Source organism: Leptopilina heterotoma, unplaced genomic scaffold, assembly GCF_015476425.1.
Source record: "Leptopilina heterotoma isolate Lh14 unplaced genomic scaffold, ASM1547642v1 Lhet_18, whole genome shotgun sequence".
NCBI lineage: Eukaryota > Metazoa > Arthropoda > Insecta > Hymenoptera > Figitidae > Leptopilina > Leptopilina heterotoma.
In genome coordinates this window covers 648367-666320 of record NW_025110896.1, presented here as the reverse complement: position 1 = coordinate 666320, position 17954 = coordinate 648367, and the positions used below count along the sequence as shown (strand labels likewise).

General features: G+C 23.3%; 1 protein-coding gene across 1 annotated transcript in view; it reads left to right on the top strand.

Annotated features, from left to right (window-relative positions):
* Positions 1-14220, top strand: part of LOC122499962 — a 134096-nt gene extending 119876 nt beyond the window's left edge. Inside the window, exons 2-3 of the mRNA XM_043608570.1 lie at positions 2982-3019; positions 12763-14220. Coding sequence (XP_043464505.1) covers positions 2982-3019; positions 12763-13824 — 1100 coding nt within the window. The 3' untranslated portion in view covers positions 13825-14220. The remainder of the gene's footprint in view (positions 1-2981; positions 3020-12762) is intronic.
* The last annotated feature ends 3734 nt before the right edge of the window (positions 14221-17954 follow it).

The following is a 17954-nucleotide window of genomic DNA, read 5'->3' as shown; positions in this document are numbered from 1 at the left end:
TTTATTTTTTTTATATATCTTTATTCATAAATTTTTATTTATAAATTTTAATTTATAATTCTACAATTAAATTCTACTTCTTAGTAAATTATACTCCAAAAAATGATTATTATTTACAATTATACAGTATATGATAAAAATTAAAAATTATATAAAAATTAACAATATGAAAAAGAAATCCACTAAAAGTCGTACTCACAATATCGATGAATAAAGAATAGATACATTTTTCTCTCATCAAGAATTTTTTCCGTTGTAGGAGGAAAAGGAAATATTGATACGAATTTAAAAAGATGTATTAATCGTCTTTTTTGTTGAATCTTTCTCTCGAGATTAATTCCAATTAGCAGAAAACTTTTGATTTTTCATGAAATTCATGTTTCAAGTTGGAGAGTTTATAGAAAAATATTGTTAAACCTCTTTTAATTAGGCTTTCAATTATTATTTAATGATAGTTGACTTAGGTAAAAGTTAATAGACTATTACCTCGTTTCATTATATATGAGGCAAAATGTATGATTATGTTTTTAATGCATAGATTTTTCAAGTTATTTTATTTATTAATTATTGTTCTCGTTATTAATTATTATATTTTTTATTCATTTTATATTTCATTATTATATTTTTATTATTATTATATTTCATTATGTTTTTATTATATTTTTATTATTACTATCGCAATTTTTCTCTAGATATTTTTTACAGTTGTAAACAATATTAATCTTTGTAATATTTATAATTGAGTACTAATAATTATTAATTAATTTCAGCGTTTGTAATAATTGCAAAAGTAGTAAATAAATAAATAAAAAAAATTTTTCCAACGCGGAAAATAATGAATAAAAATAAAAAATATCGGGTCTAATTATAAGGAAACAATAATGCGAGCAATAATTCGAGCAATGTCGAAAGTTTCCGTTATTTTTTTGAGAGAAAAAATGCACATTTGCCTACGCTTGTAAAACTTGTTAATCTTGTAAAACTTGTAAATCTTTTAGATCTCATTTAATCTTGACACAATGTTGGAGGACGGAATAGAAAAATAATTATTTTTTTTCCCTTTTTTTTTAACACGGAGGAACACGTGATAAGTCAATCGAGAGGTCGATATATACAAGGCGATAAATTACGAGAGTACAATCTCGACCCCGCAAATTGCTGATCGGTGTGTTGTGTCCGACCATAATTGGTTGCCGTGAAATACCGCTGACAACCCTTTATTTAACAACTCCATCGGACAAATTTTCTCAAAACATTGTTTACAAAAGTGTAGAAATAGGGAAAAATCATAATGTCAATAATTATCCTAATTTTTTAATCCAACCGATAATAGTTATTCGAGAATTTATAGAAGAGATTTTTTCAGTCTGAACTATTTTTTTTCAATCGCTATTCATTCAATTTCTCATTACTTTTCCTCTGAAAATGGTAGTTTTTTTTATAATAGAAAATAAAATAAATTTACAATATTTAAAACAATATTTTAATATTTACAATTTTACATAATTAAAATTATTTTTGATTACTGAAATTATTGATTTAAATTAGAATTTAATTCAATAAAAACTATTTGATTCAATTAAATATTTATTTATTATTAATTATAATTAATAACTATTCGATTTACTAATTGTGATTAAATGTCACTTTATTAATTATTAAATTATAATTATAATTAATAAGTACAATAAATATTTTTAATATTCTATTTATTAACTATAATTAAAAGTATTTCATTTATTAATTGTGATTCAAAAATACACTTCATTTAATATATTTATTAATTATAAATTATAATAATTAATAATTATACCAAATTAATGAAAGTAAAGTGTATTTTTTAATTGCAATTAAAAAGTGGGAATATTGATTAATTATCGTACATTTTATTAATGATAATAATTGTAACGAATAAATATTTACTAAAGTTCATTTTATGATTACAAATTACTAAATGCAATATTTATTACTTATTGTACTTATTAATTAAAATAATTATAATTGATAAATTAATAAATAATTAATAAAGTTTTTTTTAATTGCAATTAATAAATGGAATATTTATGAGTATTTAAAAAATTTAAGAAATCTATTTTTCAAATACAATTAAATAATAAACTGTATTAAATACTTATTAATTATAATTATTAATAAATTAATTGTAATTATTAATTATAATTTTTGTGATTATTCTAATTAAATTTATTAAATACAATAATAATCTGAAGTACTTATTAATTTAACAACTTGTCAAAAAAATTTTGATATAAAATTATAATTATTGTAATTATTAATTGTAGTTATTGCAATTATTCTTAATTAATAATAATAATAATTATTATTTTTTTTCACAATAGTGAAATACAGTGAATTATAACCCGACGACGATACTAATAAACGTAATTAAAATCGGAAGATAATATTACTAATTATTGTCATTGCAACAAATTGAACAATGAATTATTATTATTTATCTCAATTTATTATTTTGCGTCTAATTTCTAATGACAGTGAAATGAAATAAATAATGAAATGATGATGATGAAAATAATACTTTTCTTTGGCACGCAGATATATTTGTTGATCATAAAATAACACATGCTTTGAAATCATAAGAAACATGTTGATTTAATTAGTTGTTCCTCATACTAATTGGCAGTGAAAGATTTCTTAGTTTAATTGCAACTGTCACTCGTAGGCAGTTCCGTGAAACAGGTCATTAAATTAACATCGCATTCCAAATTTTTTTTTTTTCTGTTTTTGTTGCTCGTAGAAACAAATATTACAATTTATTTTACTCTTTACTTGAAGAATTTGCATTAATTTCTCATTAGTTCCAATAAACTTGTGTGAAATTTTGTGTAGAAAAAAAAAGCTAAAAACGAGTTAATCAATTTTAAATAAACAATAAATCGAATTCAGTAAATAATTATCCATTATTTCTTAATTAGAAAATAATACGAATATTTTATTTGTTTCAGATGTGGAACTTGACTCGAAACACTTGTCTGCATATGAGGTGAGAATTTTTATGGTGGTTTCTTCATTTTAATTTTCTTTTTTCTATTCATTTTTTACTTTTATCATTTTTTTTTAGAGATTTATTCAGTTTTTTCAATTTTGCATTTTTTTCACGTTCCTGGAATATTCCTTTGCTCTATAAATTTTAATTAGTAAAAATATTTACTAATTTGAATAAGTGATTGACTTTTTGTTTTTGAATTAGTAAATTTCACTACCAAATAGTAATTTTTTTTACTAATTTATTAATAAATTTTACTACTAAATAGTAATTTTTACTAATTTATTAGTAAAATTTACTGATTCAAAAGCAAAAAGTCAGACACTAATTTTATTCAAACTAGTAGACATTTTTACTAATTCAAATTCAGAGAGTGGAATATTATAGGAATATTTCAACGGAATGTTAATTATTATATTTACAAATTTTTCAGTTCAGAATAAATTGATAATAAATTTAAAACAATAGCACGGAATATTCTATTCATATTTCTGGAATATTTTATTGGAACATAAGGAATATTCTTTTGAAATATTCTATTAGAATTTAGAAATATTAAAATGTTCGATCTTTGGAATTTTCTAAACAATAATTCAGAGGAATATTCCCAATGATCCAATAATGGAATATTCCAGCTATGTGAATGGAATATTCCGTATTATTGGAGTATTTGAATGGCACGAAAATTCCAATGGAATATTTCTACAATTTTTTGATGGAATATTCCTATGTTATTTAGAAGGAACATTCCAAAGTTCAGATATTCCGAAAATATAGATAAAATATTCCAGACGAATATTCCAAGAGTCTGAATGGAATATTCCGTGATATTGAGGTTTAAAAACCGAAAAATAAAAATAAAATAAACTCCAAATTATTATTGCAATTTATAATTATAATTGTGGTTTAAAATTTCTACAATTAAAATTCTTACAAAACGAAAAGTAATTATTTACTCTTATTACTAAAACTTTGAATTCGGACCAAAACAATTATTTTCATCGAACCTTGAAGATTTCACCTAACAAAAGTGAAATTTAATCTTGAATTTAATTTACCTAATGAATTTTTTTTTCACCTAAAAATTAAAACTTACATAAAGGTAAAATTTCACTCATATATTTACCATGAAATACTATATTCTATTTTTTTAAAAAAATCTAATCTAATCAAACAAGATAGTCTCCTCTTTTTTCTCAACATTTTGAACTAGTTGTTATATATAAGTAACAAAATATCGATACATTAATCAATCTATAAAAAAAAATAATTGCACTTTGAGTCACGACGGATTGTTCAGAATTTGACTTCTGCTGCTTTCTCCTGTATAAACGATTGTCGTCTCTCAAGTGAGTGAAAGATGTCTTATCGTTGCAGAGGATCAAAAAGTGAAAGAGACGTTATAATCGGGTGATTGCATTTTAAAGGGAGATTAGTCTTGCAAAGTTATTTCTTTGTTTTATTTTATTTTATTTTTTTTTTTTTTTGCAATAAAAGGTGCATTAAATTGTTCACATTTATAATGTGATGAAGTTTATTATTAAGAGAATCGTGTTCTCGCATTTGCCGGTCTATTAGGATCTTTAAAGTGTTTTGACGAGGGAGAGTATAAATTATATTCGAATTAAGGGCAATCACAATGAGTGTATAATTGAGTTTAAAGATTGAAGAATAAAAGGAGTTCTTTCTCAATTATCAGTGTGTATATACATTTGAATGAAATCATCATCTGATGAAGAAAAAAAATTCAAATTGTGACACGCGAAATTTAAATTCGATCTTTAGAATTTTTACACTGTAATAAAAAAAAATTTTCGAATTAGAACAAAGGCTTTTCGAATCAATTAATAATAATTATAATATAATAATAATTAATTCAAAAATTGTTGTAATTTTGACAATTTTTATCTTACAGTGCAAAATCTTTAAGAATTTTTGTAACCTTTAGGATTTATTGAGTTGGAAAAATATTTATTTATAGAAATGCTGAATTCGAAAAAATTGACTTCCTCCTTTAGAATACCAGCTCATCGATCGTGGGATACTGAACTATTGCATTGATCGACAAGCAGCGATCGATCATTTCATGACAATTTAATAGAAGGATTGGTCAAGCGCATTGTTCTAAATCCGAACGAATTAGATTTAGTAATGTTGCACTTTATTCGGATTGGATGAAATAGTCTCTAATGAAATGCACTTTATTAGCCTTCTTAATGATATGGCGATTTTTTAATTTCTAACAATAATTACCGTCTAAATCTAAATGAAAGAAAATTAAGCCACTTAATCACTTTAGTAATACTTTGTAAGAATTTTTAGTTATTTTTTGCTAAAAAAATTTAGAAAAAAAGAAATTTTATTTATTGAAGAAAATAATAATAATATTAATAACAATATTAATAATTAAAAATTAATTATTAATAAGAATAATAATAATTACAAATTAATTGTTAATTACAAATTTTTAACTACTAAACAAAAGAATAATAACAAATTTACAATCATATAAGAAGGTGATTAATAATTTAAAAATTAGTTATTAATTAAATTAAATGTATTTATTTCACAGTCAACTAACATTATAATTTATTTCAAATAAAAATTTGTAGACAAATTTATATTTAATTAATTTATGATGGTAATTGCGATTAACTCTGAATTTAAATTAGTAAAAATATTTACTAATTTAAATCACTGACTAACTTTTTGCTTTTTGAATTAGCAAATCTTACTAATAAATAGTAATTTCTACTAATTTATTAATAGAATTAACTAATAAATAATAATTTCTACTAATTTATTAGTAGAATTAACTAATAAATAGTAATTTCTACTAATTTATTAGTAGAATTAACTAATAAATAGTAATTTCTTCTAATTTATTAGTAAATTTACTAATAAATAGTAATTTCTACTAATTTATTAGTAAATTTCGACTAATAGTAATTTCGTCTAAATTCTTATAGTAAAATTTACTAATAAATAGTAATTTCTACTAACTTATTATTAAAATTTACAAATTCTAGGGATCACAGTGATTTTTTCATGTAATATTAGGTAAAAAAGGGGATTTTATTTTCCAAAAAGGCGATTCACTTTAAAAAAAGAGGAATTTCCAAAATATAGTAAAACTTATTGTATTAGAATAACGCATAAAATTTGTTTAAATTATTTTTTACTTTTCCTCTTAACAACAGTTTATTAAAATCAAATTTTTTTTTCTTGTTAACCATTTTTTTTTGTTAATTATTAACATTTTTTTTATCTCTCTTTGTAGTCTGTAACTTTTTTAAAATTTTTAATCAAAATTTTCATTACAACGCTATTTTTATTTTAAAATTCTATTAAATAAATAAATATTTTTTATTTATTTGTCGAAATAAATTTTAATATGAACGAAGTAAATTTCTTTAAAAATTATTAAAATTAACTTTTGTGTTGGAAAATTTCTTTAAAAATAGTAAAAGTTTATATTAAATATTGTATTATTTCTAGTTACTTTGACTATTTATTTTCGAGGACAATTTTTTAAAAAGATTAGAAAAATTTACTTCAAAAATAGTACATAGAATTTACTCAGAAAGGGGATTTTGTATAATTTTCATGTAAAAAAATTAACGTCTTGAAAATAGTAAATTTTGCTATTGAAAATCGTTATTTCGAGAGTAAATTTTATGATGAAAATTAGTAAAAAATACTTTGAATTTTCTGTTTCGTGAATTTTGAATGCACCACTTTTATCCTATTAATATAAAAATATTTAGTAGCTAATTATTATATATTTAAATAGTTAATAGCAAAATTGTTAAATAGTTACATTTTTAAATAGTTAAATGGATAAATTTTTAAATTGTTGAAAACTATTGATCAATTTAATTTATGTAATTAAATAGTTAAATTATTCAATTGTTAAATAATCAAATAATTAAAGAGTTAAAGAGTTAAATATTTACTTGCTAATTATTAAATATTTAAAAATTTAAATAGTTAGATAACTAAATTGTTAAATAGTTAAAGAGTTAAATAATTAGATAGTTAAATTGATAAATTTAAGTTAACTTGTTAAATATTTAACAATTATACTTTCAAAACTAAATAGTTAAATTAATTAATATTTAAATAGTTTAAAATCAAAGTAATTTTTTTCAGTATAACTATTTAATTAACTAAAATTTTAACTACTTTTAGTTAATTAATTCAATTTAATTTGGAACTATTGTACTATTTAATTTACAATTTAAATAATTAAATAGTATAATATTTACATGGTAAAAAAGTAAAATAGTTAAACAGCAAAATGGTAAAATAGTAAATTAGTTAAATAGCAAAGCAGTAAAATAGTAAAACTTTTGAAACTGAATCGCCATTTTGGAAAATAAAATCTCCTTTTTTACCTAATATTACATGAAAAAAATCACTGTGATCCCTGGAATTAGTAAATTTTAATAATAAATTAGGAGAAATTACTATTTATTAGTAAATTTTACTAATAAATTAGACAAAATTTTTACTTTAATTTTAAAATAACTATACACGGAGAAATTTTCTTTCAAATCGTCTGAAAGATGCGACATTTTGATATAACGAAAAAAAAATGGTGCATTCAAAATTCATGAAATCTACGTGGGTTTAAATAAATATATGTATATATAGGTACACAAAACAGCGGAGTCTGTGCAGAACATATTAAACGCGAAGCGCATATGTTGAATCAATTGCAACACATGAGCTGCAGACACGCCTAGCATTGTTACGAATATGTCAGGTCAGCAACAGAGTAACAGGAGTGTATCGTCGACCTCCGCAACGCGCAATTCCTCACTCCTGTATTTAAATCAATCCCACAAGGTATGACCCATTGTGAAATTACTTTCGTCTACCCGAATAAATTTATACATCAACAAAAAAAATATCACAACTCGAGATGATTCGAATTTTTCCAAAAATTAAATTTTGTAATCCCCCCTCTACTTTTCCAATCTCCTTCTATATATTATAATGCAAATGAACTTCAATTTCACCGTTACAACAACAAATAAATAATAGAATATTTTACTGTCCCACCCGCTGTTAAATATTATACACAAAATATTATTAATACCAAACATTAGGCAATCGAGAGACAATAAAAACTAATTATAATTACACAATATTCAATTTGCATTCGTGACTAAAGAAAATAATTTTCCCTGAAAAAAATATGAATGAAGAAAAAAATAGTGGGAACTATTATTACAATAATTAAAATCATTCATGGTCCTTTACGTAACGAAAAATCATAATATTTATTTTAAGTTTACCTCATAAATAATTAGTACTTCATGATAGTTAATTTTCACTCGATTTTCAAGTTTCAAGAGGTTAAAATTTACAAACAAAAATAAATAACATTTAAGTACTTAACAATTTTTTTCATTTCTTTTAAAAATAAATTCAATACATACGATAACAAATTTTATCGTATGTTTAAATCGGAAATTTTGATCTCAGCTATATAAAAGAGACTTGCTTGGGGTTTTTGATTGACAGTAATAAATGCTGAATCGATTGTTAGAAAATGTGTATTGGCGCCTTTCGAATAGAAAAATTTCGATCTCGTTATGTGCAGTAACCTGCTACTCGAATTCAATTCAACTTGATAGATGGAAATCACCGACAAACAGTGGTAACAGTTCAAGCGATGCAAATCACTCACAGCTTATTGAATATCATTTTATCAAATCGCGAGACGAGAGGAGAAAAAAAATTCCATTCACCTTTTATCCATTGAACCTCATTTCAAAAAGGTCTTTCTTAATTAATTCTCCTTTATAAATTACGAAATTGAATATTTTGCGCGTACTTGGGGGCAAATTAAGTAATCTTTTGATAATTGTACTTGGAATTTTTTTAAAACTATTCTTAAATATTTGAAAATTAAACAATTTGACTATTTATTTTGGTTATTTGATAAATAAAAAATTTAACTCTTTAATTATCATTCTAAAAAAACTACTTTTTACTTATTTATTTTAAGTAATTAAATAGTTAAAGAATTAAATAGTCAATAACTAAAAAATTTAACTCTTTAATTATCATTCTAAAAAAACTACTATTTACTTATTTATTTTAAGTAATTAAATAGTTAAAGAATTAAATAGTCAATAACTAAATTCTTAAATAGTTAAATAGTAAAGTTTTTACTATTTAAATAGTTATACTGACAGATCTACTTTGATTTTGAACTATTTAACTATTTAAATTAAATAATTCTTAAATTTTGCAGGATTATTGCAGTCATTAATACCTAAACTCTGACACAAGGATTTTCAAAAATATCTACAAAATTTTTTTTATACAATTTTTTTAAAATTCAGAAAAATTTTTTTTTTGTATTTTTTGAAATAATTTTTTTAATTGTTAATATTTTCATTAATTATTCTCAAAATTAAATTCCTGACAAGAAAACGAATCGATTGATGTATACAAAGTATATATTTTATCAAAATTTATAAAATTAATAAATATTTTTCTTTTTCACAAAAAATTCAAATTTTGTATTATTTTCATAATTTATTTAATATTAATATTAATATTTTTAAATGATTATTCTATCATAAAAAAGAAACAATTGGCAAATGAAAGTGTAAATTTCAACAAATATTTATATAACAACTTATAAATGATTTATATAATTTTATTTTTAACAAATCTTCTAGACGAACCCTTTTGTACATAGTTTTTCAAAAGTTTGCTAAATGGAAATGAAATGAACAACTTGTTTAAGTAGTAGCACCCTCACCCGTACGCTATCAGACAATCGAAATTTTGTGAAATCGTCAAAAAAAATTCATTTCTTCTAAATTTAGTAATTCTAATCATCTGAAAATTACCTGAGTTCTAGTAGGGACTGAACACTACACAATCTTGAAGAATAGAGAATTTTATTTCAATTTTTAAATAGTAGCAGGTCCACCCGTACGCTATCAGACAATCGAAATTTTGTGAAATCGTTAAAAAAAATTCATTTTTTCCGAATTTAGTAATTCTAATCATCTGAAAATTACCTGAGTTCTAGTAGGGACTGAACACTACACAATCTTGAAGAATAGAGAATTTTATTTTGATTCTTAATTAGTAGCACCCTCACCCGAACGCTATCAGACAATCGAAATTTTGTGAAATCGTCAAAAAAATTCATTTCTTCTAAATTTAGTAATTTTAATCATCTGAAAATTACCTGAGTTCTAGTAGGGACTGAACACTACACAATCTTGAAGAATAGAGAATTTTATTTCAATTTTTAAATAGTAGCAGGTCCACCCGTACGCTATCAGATAATCGAAATTTTGTGAAATCGTCAAAAAAAATTAATTTCTTCTAAATTTAGTAATTCTAATCATCTGAAAATTACCTGAGTTCTAGTAGGGACTGAACACTACACAATCTTGAAGAATAGAGAATTTTATTTCAATTTTTAAATAGTAGCAGGTCCACCCGTACGCTATCAGATAATCGAAATTTTGTGAAATCGTCAAAAAAAATTCATTTCTTCTAAATTTAGTAATTCTAATCATCTGAAAATTACCTGAGTTCTAGTAGGGACTGAACACTACACAATCTTGAAGAATAGAGAATTTTATTTCAATTTTTAAATAGTAGCAGGTCCACCCGTACGCTATCAGATAATCGAAATTTTGTGAAATCGTCAAAAAAAATTCATTTCTTCTAAATTTAGTAATTCTAATCATCTGAAAATTACCTGAGTTCTAGTAGGGACTGAAGACTACACAATCTTGAAGAATAGAGAATTTTATTTTGATCTTTAAGTAGTAGCAGGTCCACCCGTACGCTATCAGACAATCGAAATTTTGTGAAATCGGCAAAAAAAATTCATTTTTTCCAAATTTAGTAATTCTAATCATCTGAAAATTACCTGAGTTCTAGTAGGGACTGAACACTACACAATCTTGAAGAATTGAGAATTTTATTTTGATTTTTAAGTAGTAGCACCCTCACCCGTACGCTATCAGACAATCGAAATTTTGTGAAATCGTCAAAAAAAATTCATTTTTTCCAAATTTAGTAATTCTAATCATCTGAAAATTACCTGAGTTCTAGTAGGGACTGAACACTACACAATCTTGAAGAATAGAGAATTTTATTTTGATTTTTAAGTAGTAGCACGTCCACCCATACGCTATCAGACAATCAACCATAACTAAATTTTTAAATAGGAAATAGTTGAATGGATAAATTCTTAAGTTTCTAAATTGGTAATAATTTAAATAGTTAAAGAATTATAAATTAATTTTTTCACATTGTTAAATAGGTAAAAAGTTAAATAGTTAGTTAGCTAAATTGTTAAATAGTTAAATTGTTAAATATTTAAATATTTTAATATTCAAATAACTAAATATTTAAATTGTTAAGTATAAAAATTGTTAAATATTTATAGCTAAATAGTTAACTTTATTAAGTATTTAAAAATATTATTTTCAAAACTAAATAGTTACATTAGGTTAAATAGTTTAAAATTAAAGTACTTTTTGCCAGTATAATAATTTAATTTAAATAATTTAATTTAATTTGGAACTATTGAAATATTGTACTATTTAATTTACAATTTAAATAATTAAATATTAAAATAGTAAATAGCAAAATGGTATAATATTAAAGAATTTAAATAGCAAGGTAGTAAAATGGTAAAATAATAAAATTTTTAAATAGGAAATAGTTAATAGTTCAAGACAGTTGAAAAATTAAAAAAAATACTTTTTAACCATTCACCTGCTTAACTCATTAATTATTGAACAATTTGGCTAGTTAACAAATATTTAGCTAATATTTAGTTAATAGTTAACAATTATTATTCATTTACATTCAACCATTCCTTTTTTTATTAAAAAAAAAAGTTTGTCTTAAATTTCATTTACTTTTTTCTCGTAAAATGAAAATATTAAAAAAAAGTAACCGTTTCGTGATAATAAATTGCGTTTTATCAATTTGAAAAGCAAAGTCAATTTATCATAATTACGTTTGTTTGGAGGAGCGGACTACTACTAAGTACAACTGCAATTAATTATTATAATGTAAAAAAATGTGTATGAAATTTTCCTACGGAGATAACATTAAAAGAGGTGAAACTAAAGGTAAACTTTAACTATCTACCTTCACAGTAGATCGTTGCACGAAGATGCTTTAAATGTCAAGGCGAGGACACGGTGGTGTCAAAGATCCGCCGTCTATACAATAATCTCGATCCGCCTACGATCATTCCATTAAAGGATCGTTAATACGTAGTTTAACTTGATATTATAATCGCTTATTATAACAAAAAGGATATATTATTAACTCGATATCATCCATTGTCAATTATATCTATATCACATAATATATAAGAAGTATAAAGAGGTTCGATATTTATTTTTTCCATTCAGTTTAACATTCAATTCTAATATTCAATTCTAATATTTAATTTAAATATTTAATTCCAGTAATTGAATAATTAAAATAGCGAATTGAATCATTTTGAACTGTTTATAAAGCTGAAGTTCAGAACGTTCTTAAAAAGGAAAAGTTGTTCTTAACTGAACAGATGTTCAAAAATAACGTGGATTAGAATTAAGAATAAAAAAATCGCATTATTTTTTTGTTTTCGTTCTTAAAAACGTTGTGGACCTCAGCCTAATGTATAATAATTTCATAAAAACATTGTCCACTTCCAGAAAGTAAAGAAAAATATTTTTCTGTTTCAGGATTCAGTAGCTGCCGCCTCGGAAGTAGAAGAAGCCTACGACGACGGCGATGACTCCGACATGTTTATGGAACCAGACGAAATGGAACCAAGCGAATCTCAAACAACCCACGACAAGGAACCATCATCAATATCAAAACTAGATGATTCTGAAAAATTACCACCAGTAATAGAAGAAACATCCGACCCACTACCAACAACAATGCCCCCCAACGAAGAAGACAACACACCATCACAAATTCGCAACGGTCATCAGCAATCCAAGGAACAATTCCCAGCATCAGCCACAGTATTAAGCGTCAAATCAAACGAGCCTTCCGTCAGTGTAATAGCCACCGTCTCCCAAGAGAGTGACTACAACAAAAAAGGCGATGAAACCGAGAAGAATCTCGAAACCGACAGTCAAAATTTCTTCCCCTCATTCGCCGAATTATTCACCAATCATCGTCTCCCCTACACGGAGCACCAGCAACGCTACCGTCCCAATCGATTCCTCGGCTACTTCCAACGCGACCGAGGCAACTACCAAACCGCATCATCATCCTCCCAACAAAAAGAATCCCTCCACCCACTCCTCGGCTCGGGAAATTTCGGCGTCATTCGCGGTGGAACCTACTACCCTGAGGAAAAGGAAAACGATGAATACTCCATCGACGAATCAATCTACAATCCCTACTATCACGGTAGCGGTCGCAGTCGACACAATTACTACAAAAATCCCAAACCCCAACCAGTCCGTGGCGGTGATTTCTTTGCTAATTTCCGCGATTTCGCCGACATCACTGCACCACCAAAATCCAGCTTCTCCCATTTATCCGTTGTCTATGCGAATAAAAATGGCAGCAGTACAGCGAGAGTCAACGATCAGCCGCGAAATATTTTCGAAACTCTAAGAATGTTGGAGGAGGAGGAATTTAATGCATCGTCAGCAACAACAACAACAGAGCAACCACAAAAGAAATTAAGTCAGGGTAAACGAAAGTTGATGAAAATGAAAAAATATCAAGACGAAAAAGCCAGGAAGTCACGCATGACAGTGGAACCTCTTTTGGCTCTTAGTTGAATATTCGCGTTCGACGAATAGCATTTTCTATTTTTTTTTTTAATTAATTATTAAAGAAAAAAAACGAAAGTGTACAAATAAAGTGGGAACGCTTCGGGAAATTTTCCCAATAAAATATGAATCTGGCCATGAGATCAGAACCAAAGTCTGAGTAAAGCGTCGTCATTTTTGTTAAGAGAGATGTGACGAGATAATGAGATGGACCTAAGATTTAATAAAAAAAAAAACAAGTGAGAGACAATTATTTTCGTCGTGAATGAAAATTTTAGACATACCGGATGTAAAAATAGTTGAAAATCCTTCGATAACTTTTTGACACATTTTCTATTTTTAGAAATATCTGTATTTTTTCCACATACGCCGAAAATTAATTATTATTGTTACGAAAATATAAAAATTATATTTTGTACAAAAATTCTTTCCGTTGGAAATTCAGTTTCCAAATTACTTTTAATTTTCGAATTTATAATTTCCAAAACTTATAGGAAATTTGTAATTTTTTCCTTTATTTAAAAAAAAAATTTCAAGCAAAATTAGCAATTTTATAATTTATTTTGAAACAAAATAAAAATGTTGAGAAAAATTAGTAATTTTTAAATTTTAATTTAGAAGAATAGTAAAATTTTTAACATTTCATAAGAATTAGAATTATTCCCTTGATTTTAAAATATAAAAATTAAATTTCAAACAAAAAATAATCATTTTTAATTCAAAATTAAATAAGATTTCAGGCAAAATTTGTAATTTTTTTTTACTTGTGAAAACAAAAGAAAAGTAAAATTTTAAACAACATTTTAGTGCGTGTATATTAAATAACAAAATAAAAATTACTGATTTTTTCTTTTACTTAAAAAAATAAAATTTCAAAGTAAAATTTTAAACAATTTTCAGAAAACTTATTATTTTTCGTTATATTTTATAAAATAGAATGAAAATGAGATTTAAAGCAAAATTAGTACTTTTTATTTAAAATAAAATTTCTAGCAAAACTAAAAATTTTTTTTATTTAGAATTTATAATTTCCAAAATTGATTTAGAGGAATTTGGTAATCTTTTTTCTTTATTTTAAATTAAAAAAATAAACTTCAAGCAAAATTAGCAATTTTATAATTTAGTTTGAAACAAAATATAAATGTTGAGAAAAATTAGTAATTTTTAAATTTTAATATAGAGAATAGTAAAATTTTTAACATTTCATAAGAATCAGAATTTTTATTCCCTTTTTTTAAAATAAAATAAAAATTAAATTTCAAGCAAAAAATAATAATTTTTAATTGAAAATTAAATACCTAAAATTTCACACAAAAGTAATTTTTTTGTATTTTACATGTGAAAACAAAAGAAAAGTAAAATTTTAAACATTTTGGTACGTGTATATTAAATAACATAATAAAAATTACTGATTGTTTCTTTTATTTAAAAAAAAAAATAAAATTTTAAACAATTCAGAAAAATTATAATTTTCTGTTTTATTTTAAAATGAAATGAAATTTAAAGCAAACATAGTACTTTTTATTTTAAAATTAAATTTTTAGCAAAATTAAAAATTTTTAAACATTTTATCAAAAGTATTATTTTTTCTTATATTTTAAAATAGAATGAAAATGAAATTTAAAGCAATATTAGTAATTTTTATTTTCAAATAAAATCACAAGTAAAATTAACATTTTTTTACTAAAAGAATTAAATTAAACATTTCATAAAAATGACTATTTTTCGTTTAATTCAAAATAGAATTAAGGGAAATTTGAAGCAAAATTAGTAATTTTTTTAAATTACTGAACAAAAATAAAAAAATAAAAAATACTAAAATACTAAAATACTTTTAAAATACTGAACAAAAAGTAAAATTTTTAACATTTTAGTGCTTTGTATATTTAATAAAAAATAAACAATTACTATTTTTCATTTTAAAATGAAATAAAAATAAAATTGAAAGTAAAATTAATAATTTTTTTTAAGTTTTTAAAAATAAAATAGAGGCAAAATTTTCGTTTTAAATTAAAACAAAATTATTAGTAATTTAAAACATTTTCTAAAAAATTACTAATTTGGTTCTTTCATTTTAAAATTAAATAAAAAAAACAATTTTCAAACTAAACATAATTTCCTAAGCAAAAAATAGAAGAAATAAAGGAAAAAAAGAAACTATTAAAAACGGAAAGAAATTTTCAACCGGAAGAAATGTATTTTTGAAAAAAATGTATTTTCGAAAAAAATGTATTTTTGAAAAGAATGTATTTTTGAAAAGAAAGTATTTTTAAAAAAATTAAAATTTGAAAAGAGTATTTTTGAAAAAAAGTACTTTTAAAAAGAGAGTATTTTCGAAAAAATGTAATTTCAAAAAGAGTATTTTTGAAAAAAAAAATGTATTTTTTACCCTAGAAAAAATTCGAAGAAAAAAGACCATTTTCACGAAAAAAAAACTAAAAAACTTCTCCACGAAATTTTCACCTGCTCGTGAGATTTCCAATAAATAATCGCAAATTAACAAAAAATTAATTAAAAATTCCATCGAATTTTCAAAAATCACAATTATTATAAAAATTTTGAACACAACTTCAACTCCGGTTTGAATGTCACAACGACTTTCGTATTCTTGCGAAACGAGAATATAATATTCGAAGCTGAACTGTCACGTTAAACGAATGATTCGCAAAGTGAATGTTTATTCACTTGGGAAAATTCAAAGCAAATTGACCGAATAGCAACAGAATACATACATGATTTTTTTTTCTTTCTTTTTTTTTTAATGTAATGAAAAAAAAAGTTTGTCTCTCTCACTGACATTAAAACTAAGATGTGACAGAAACATACCTATATAGTGTTTGTGCGGAAAGAAAATAATAATATTAATAATAATTTTTAACTAAAAATCTTTCTATAGAATTATTATTTTTTGCAAACGGACTGAAGTAACTTTATATTCATTTATATATCTACGGAAATTTTTTTTCTGCAAAAAATTGATAATACTATATTTTAGTAGTTTTACTAATATAGTTTTTCAAAATCAAAAAAAAAAAATTAATTTCAAATAATAAAATTCGAAATTTCAGTAAAAATTTAAAAAAGGAAAATTATTGTAATAATTATTATAAAACAAGCGTTGAACGGAGGAATTTTAAAAAGTTCAAGCGCCACATTCTACGATTCATTTTTTCTACAAAATTTACGGTGAAGAAATAATTATCAAGATAGGAAATAGTAAATAATTTTTCAATTTTTTTTTTATTTTTACAACTAGAATTTTGTATTTTATTCGTACGGTTCGTTTTATTCTCGTATAGTTTTTTTTATCTAACTTTTTCATTTCTTATTTTTTTTCTTTTTTTTTTTATTATTACATCTTTTTTTCATTCAAATTTTTCATTTAGTTATCTTAAAGAAAAATTTGATTGAAAACTATCTATAATTATTTTTATAAGAAGGAAAAAAATTCCTTCTCGCAAGACAAATAAATTCCTAATTATTATTATTATTTAACTTCAATTTTTTCCCTTTCTTCACCGTTAATTTTGACAATATTGTTATTTTTATTTGTTGTTGATTATTGTAGCATTAGTTGTAGATTATTCGAAAATTGCGGTGCTATGAAAAGTGATTGGCATTTTCAGCACACAATAAATAAATATATTTTTATAAACCAGAAAAACAGAATTTTTCTTTCCTCTCTTTTTAGTAATTAAGATAAAAAAAAACAAAAACCCCTTTTTTTTCTTCAGCAAAAAGTTGCAAATTTTTTATCGATTAGCAAACAAAACAATTTTTTCTCTAGTAAAGAATTTCTAATTTCTACTCCAATTACGCTTTTAATTATTTCACATTTATTTTCAAAAGACAATAATTTTAACATTTTTTTTTTAAATTTATTTTTTTATAACAATTTTCTTATAACAATTTTCTTATAAAATTTTTTTTATAAAAATTTTCTTATAAAAATGTTCTTATTAAAATTTAACATGGAAAATTATTTAGAAATTTTACATAGAAAATTCTATAAAGATTTGACTATAAGTTTGACTTGGATAATTTTATAAAAGTTCGATTTGGAAAATTCTATGAATTAAAATATTTTACAATAGAAATTTGAATAGGAAAATTTTCGTAAAAATTCGACTTGAAAAAAT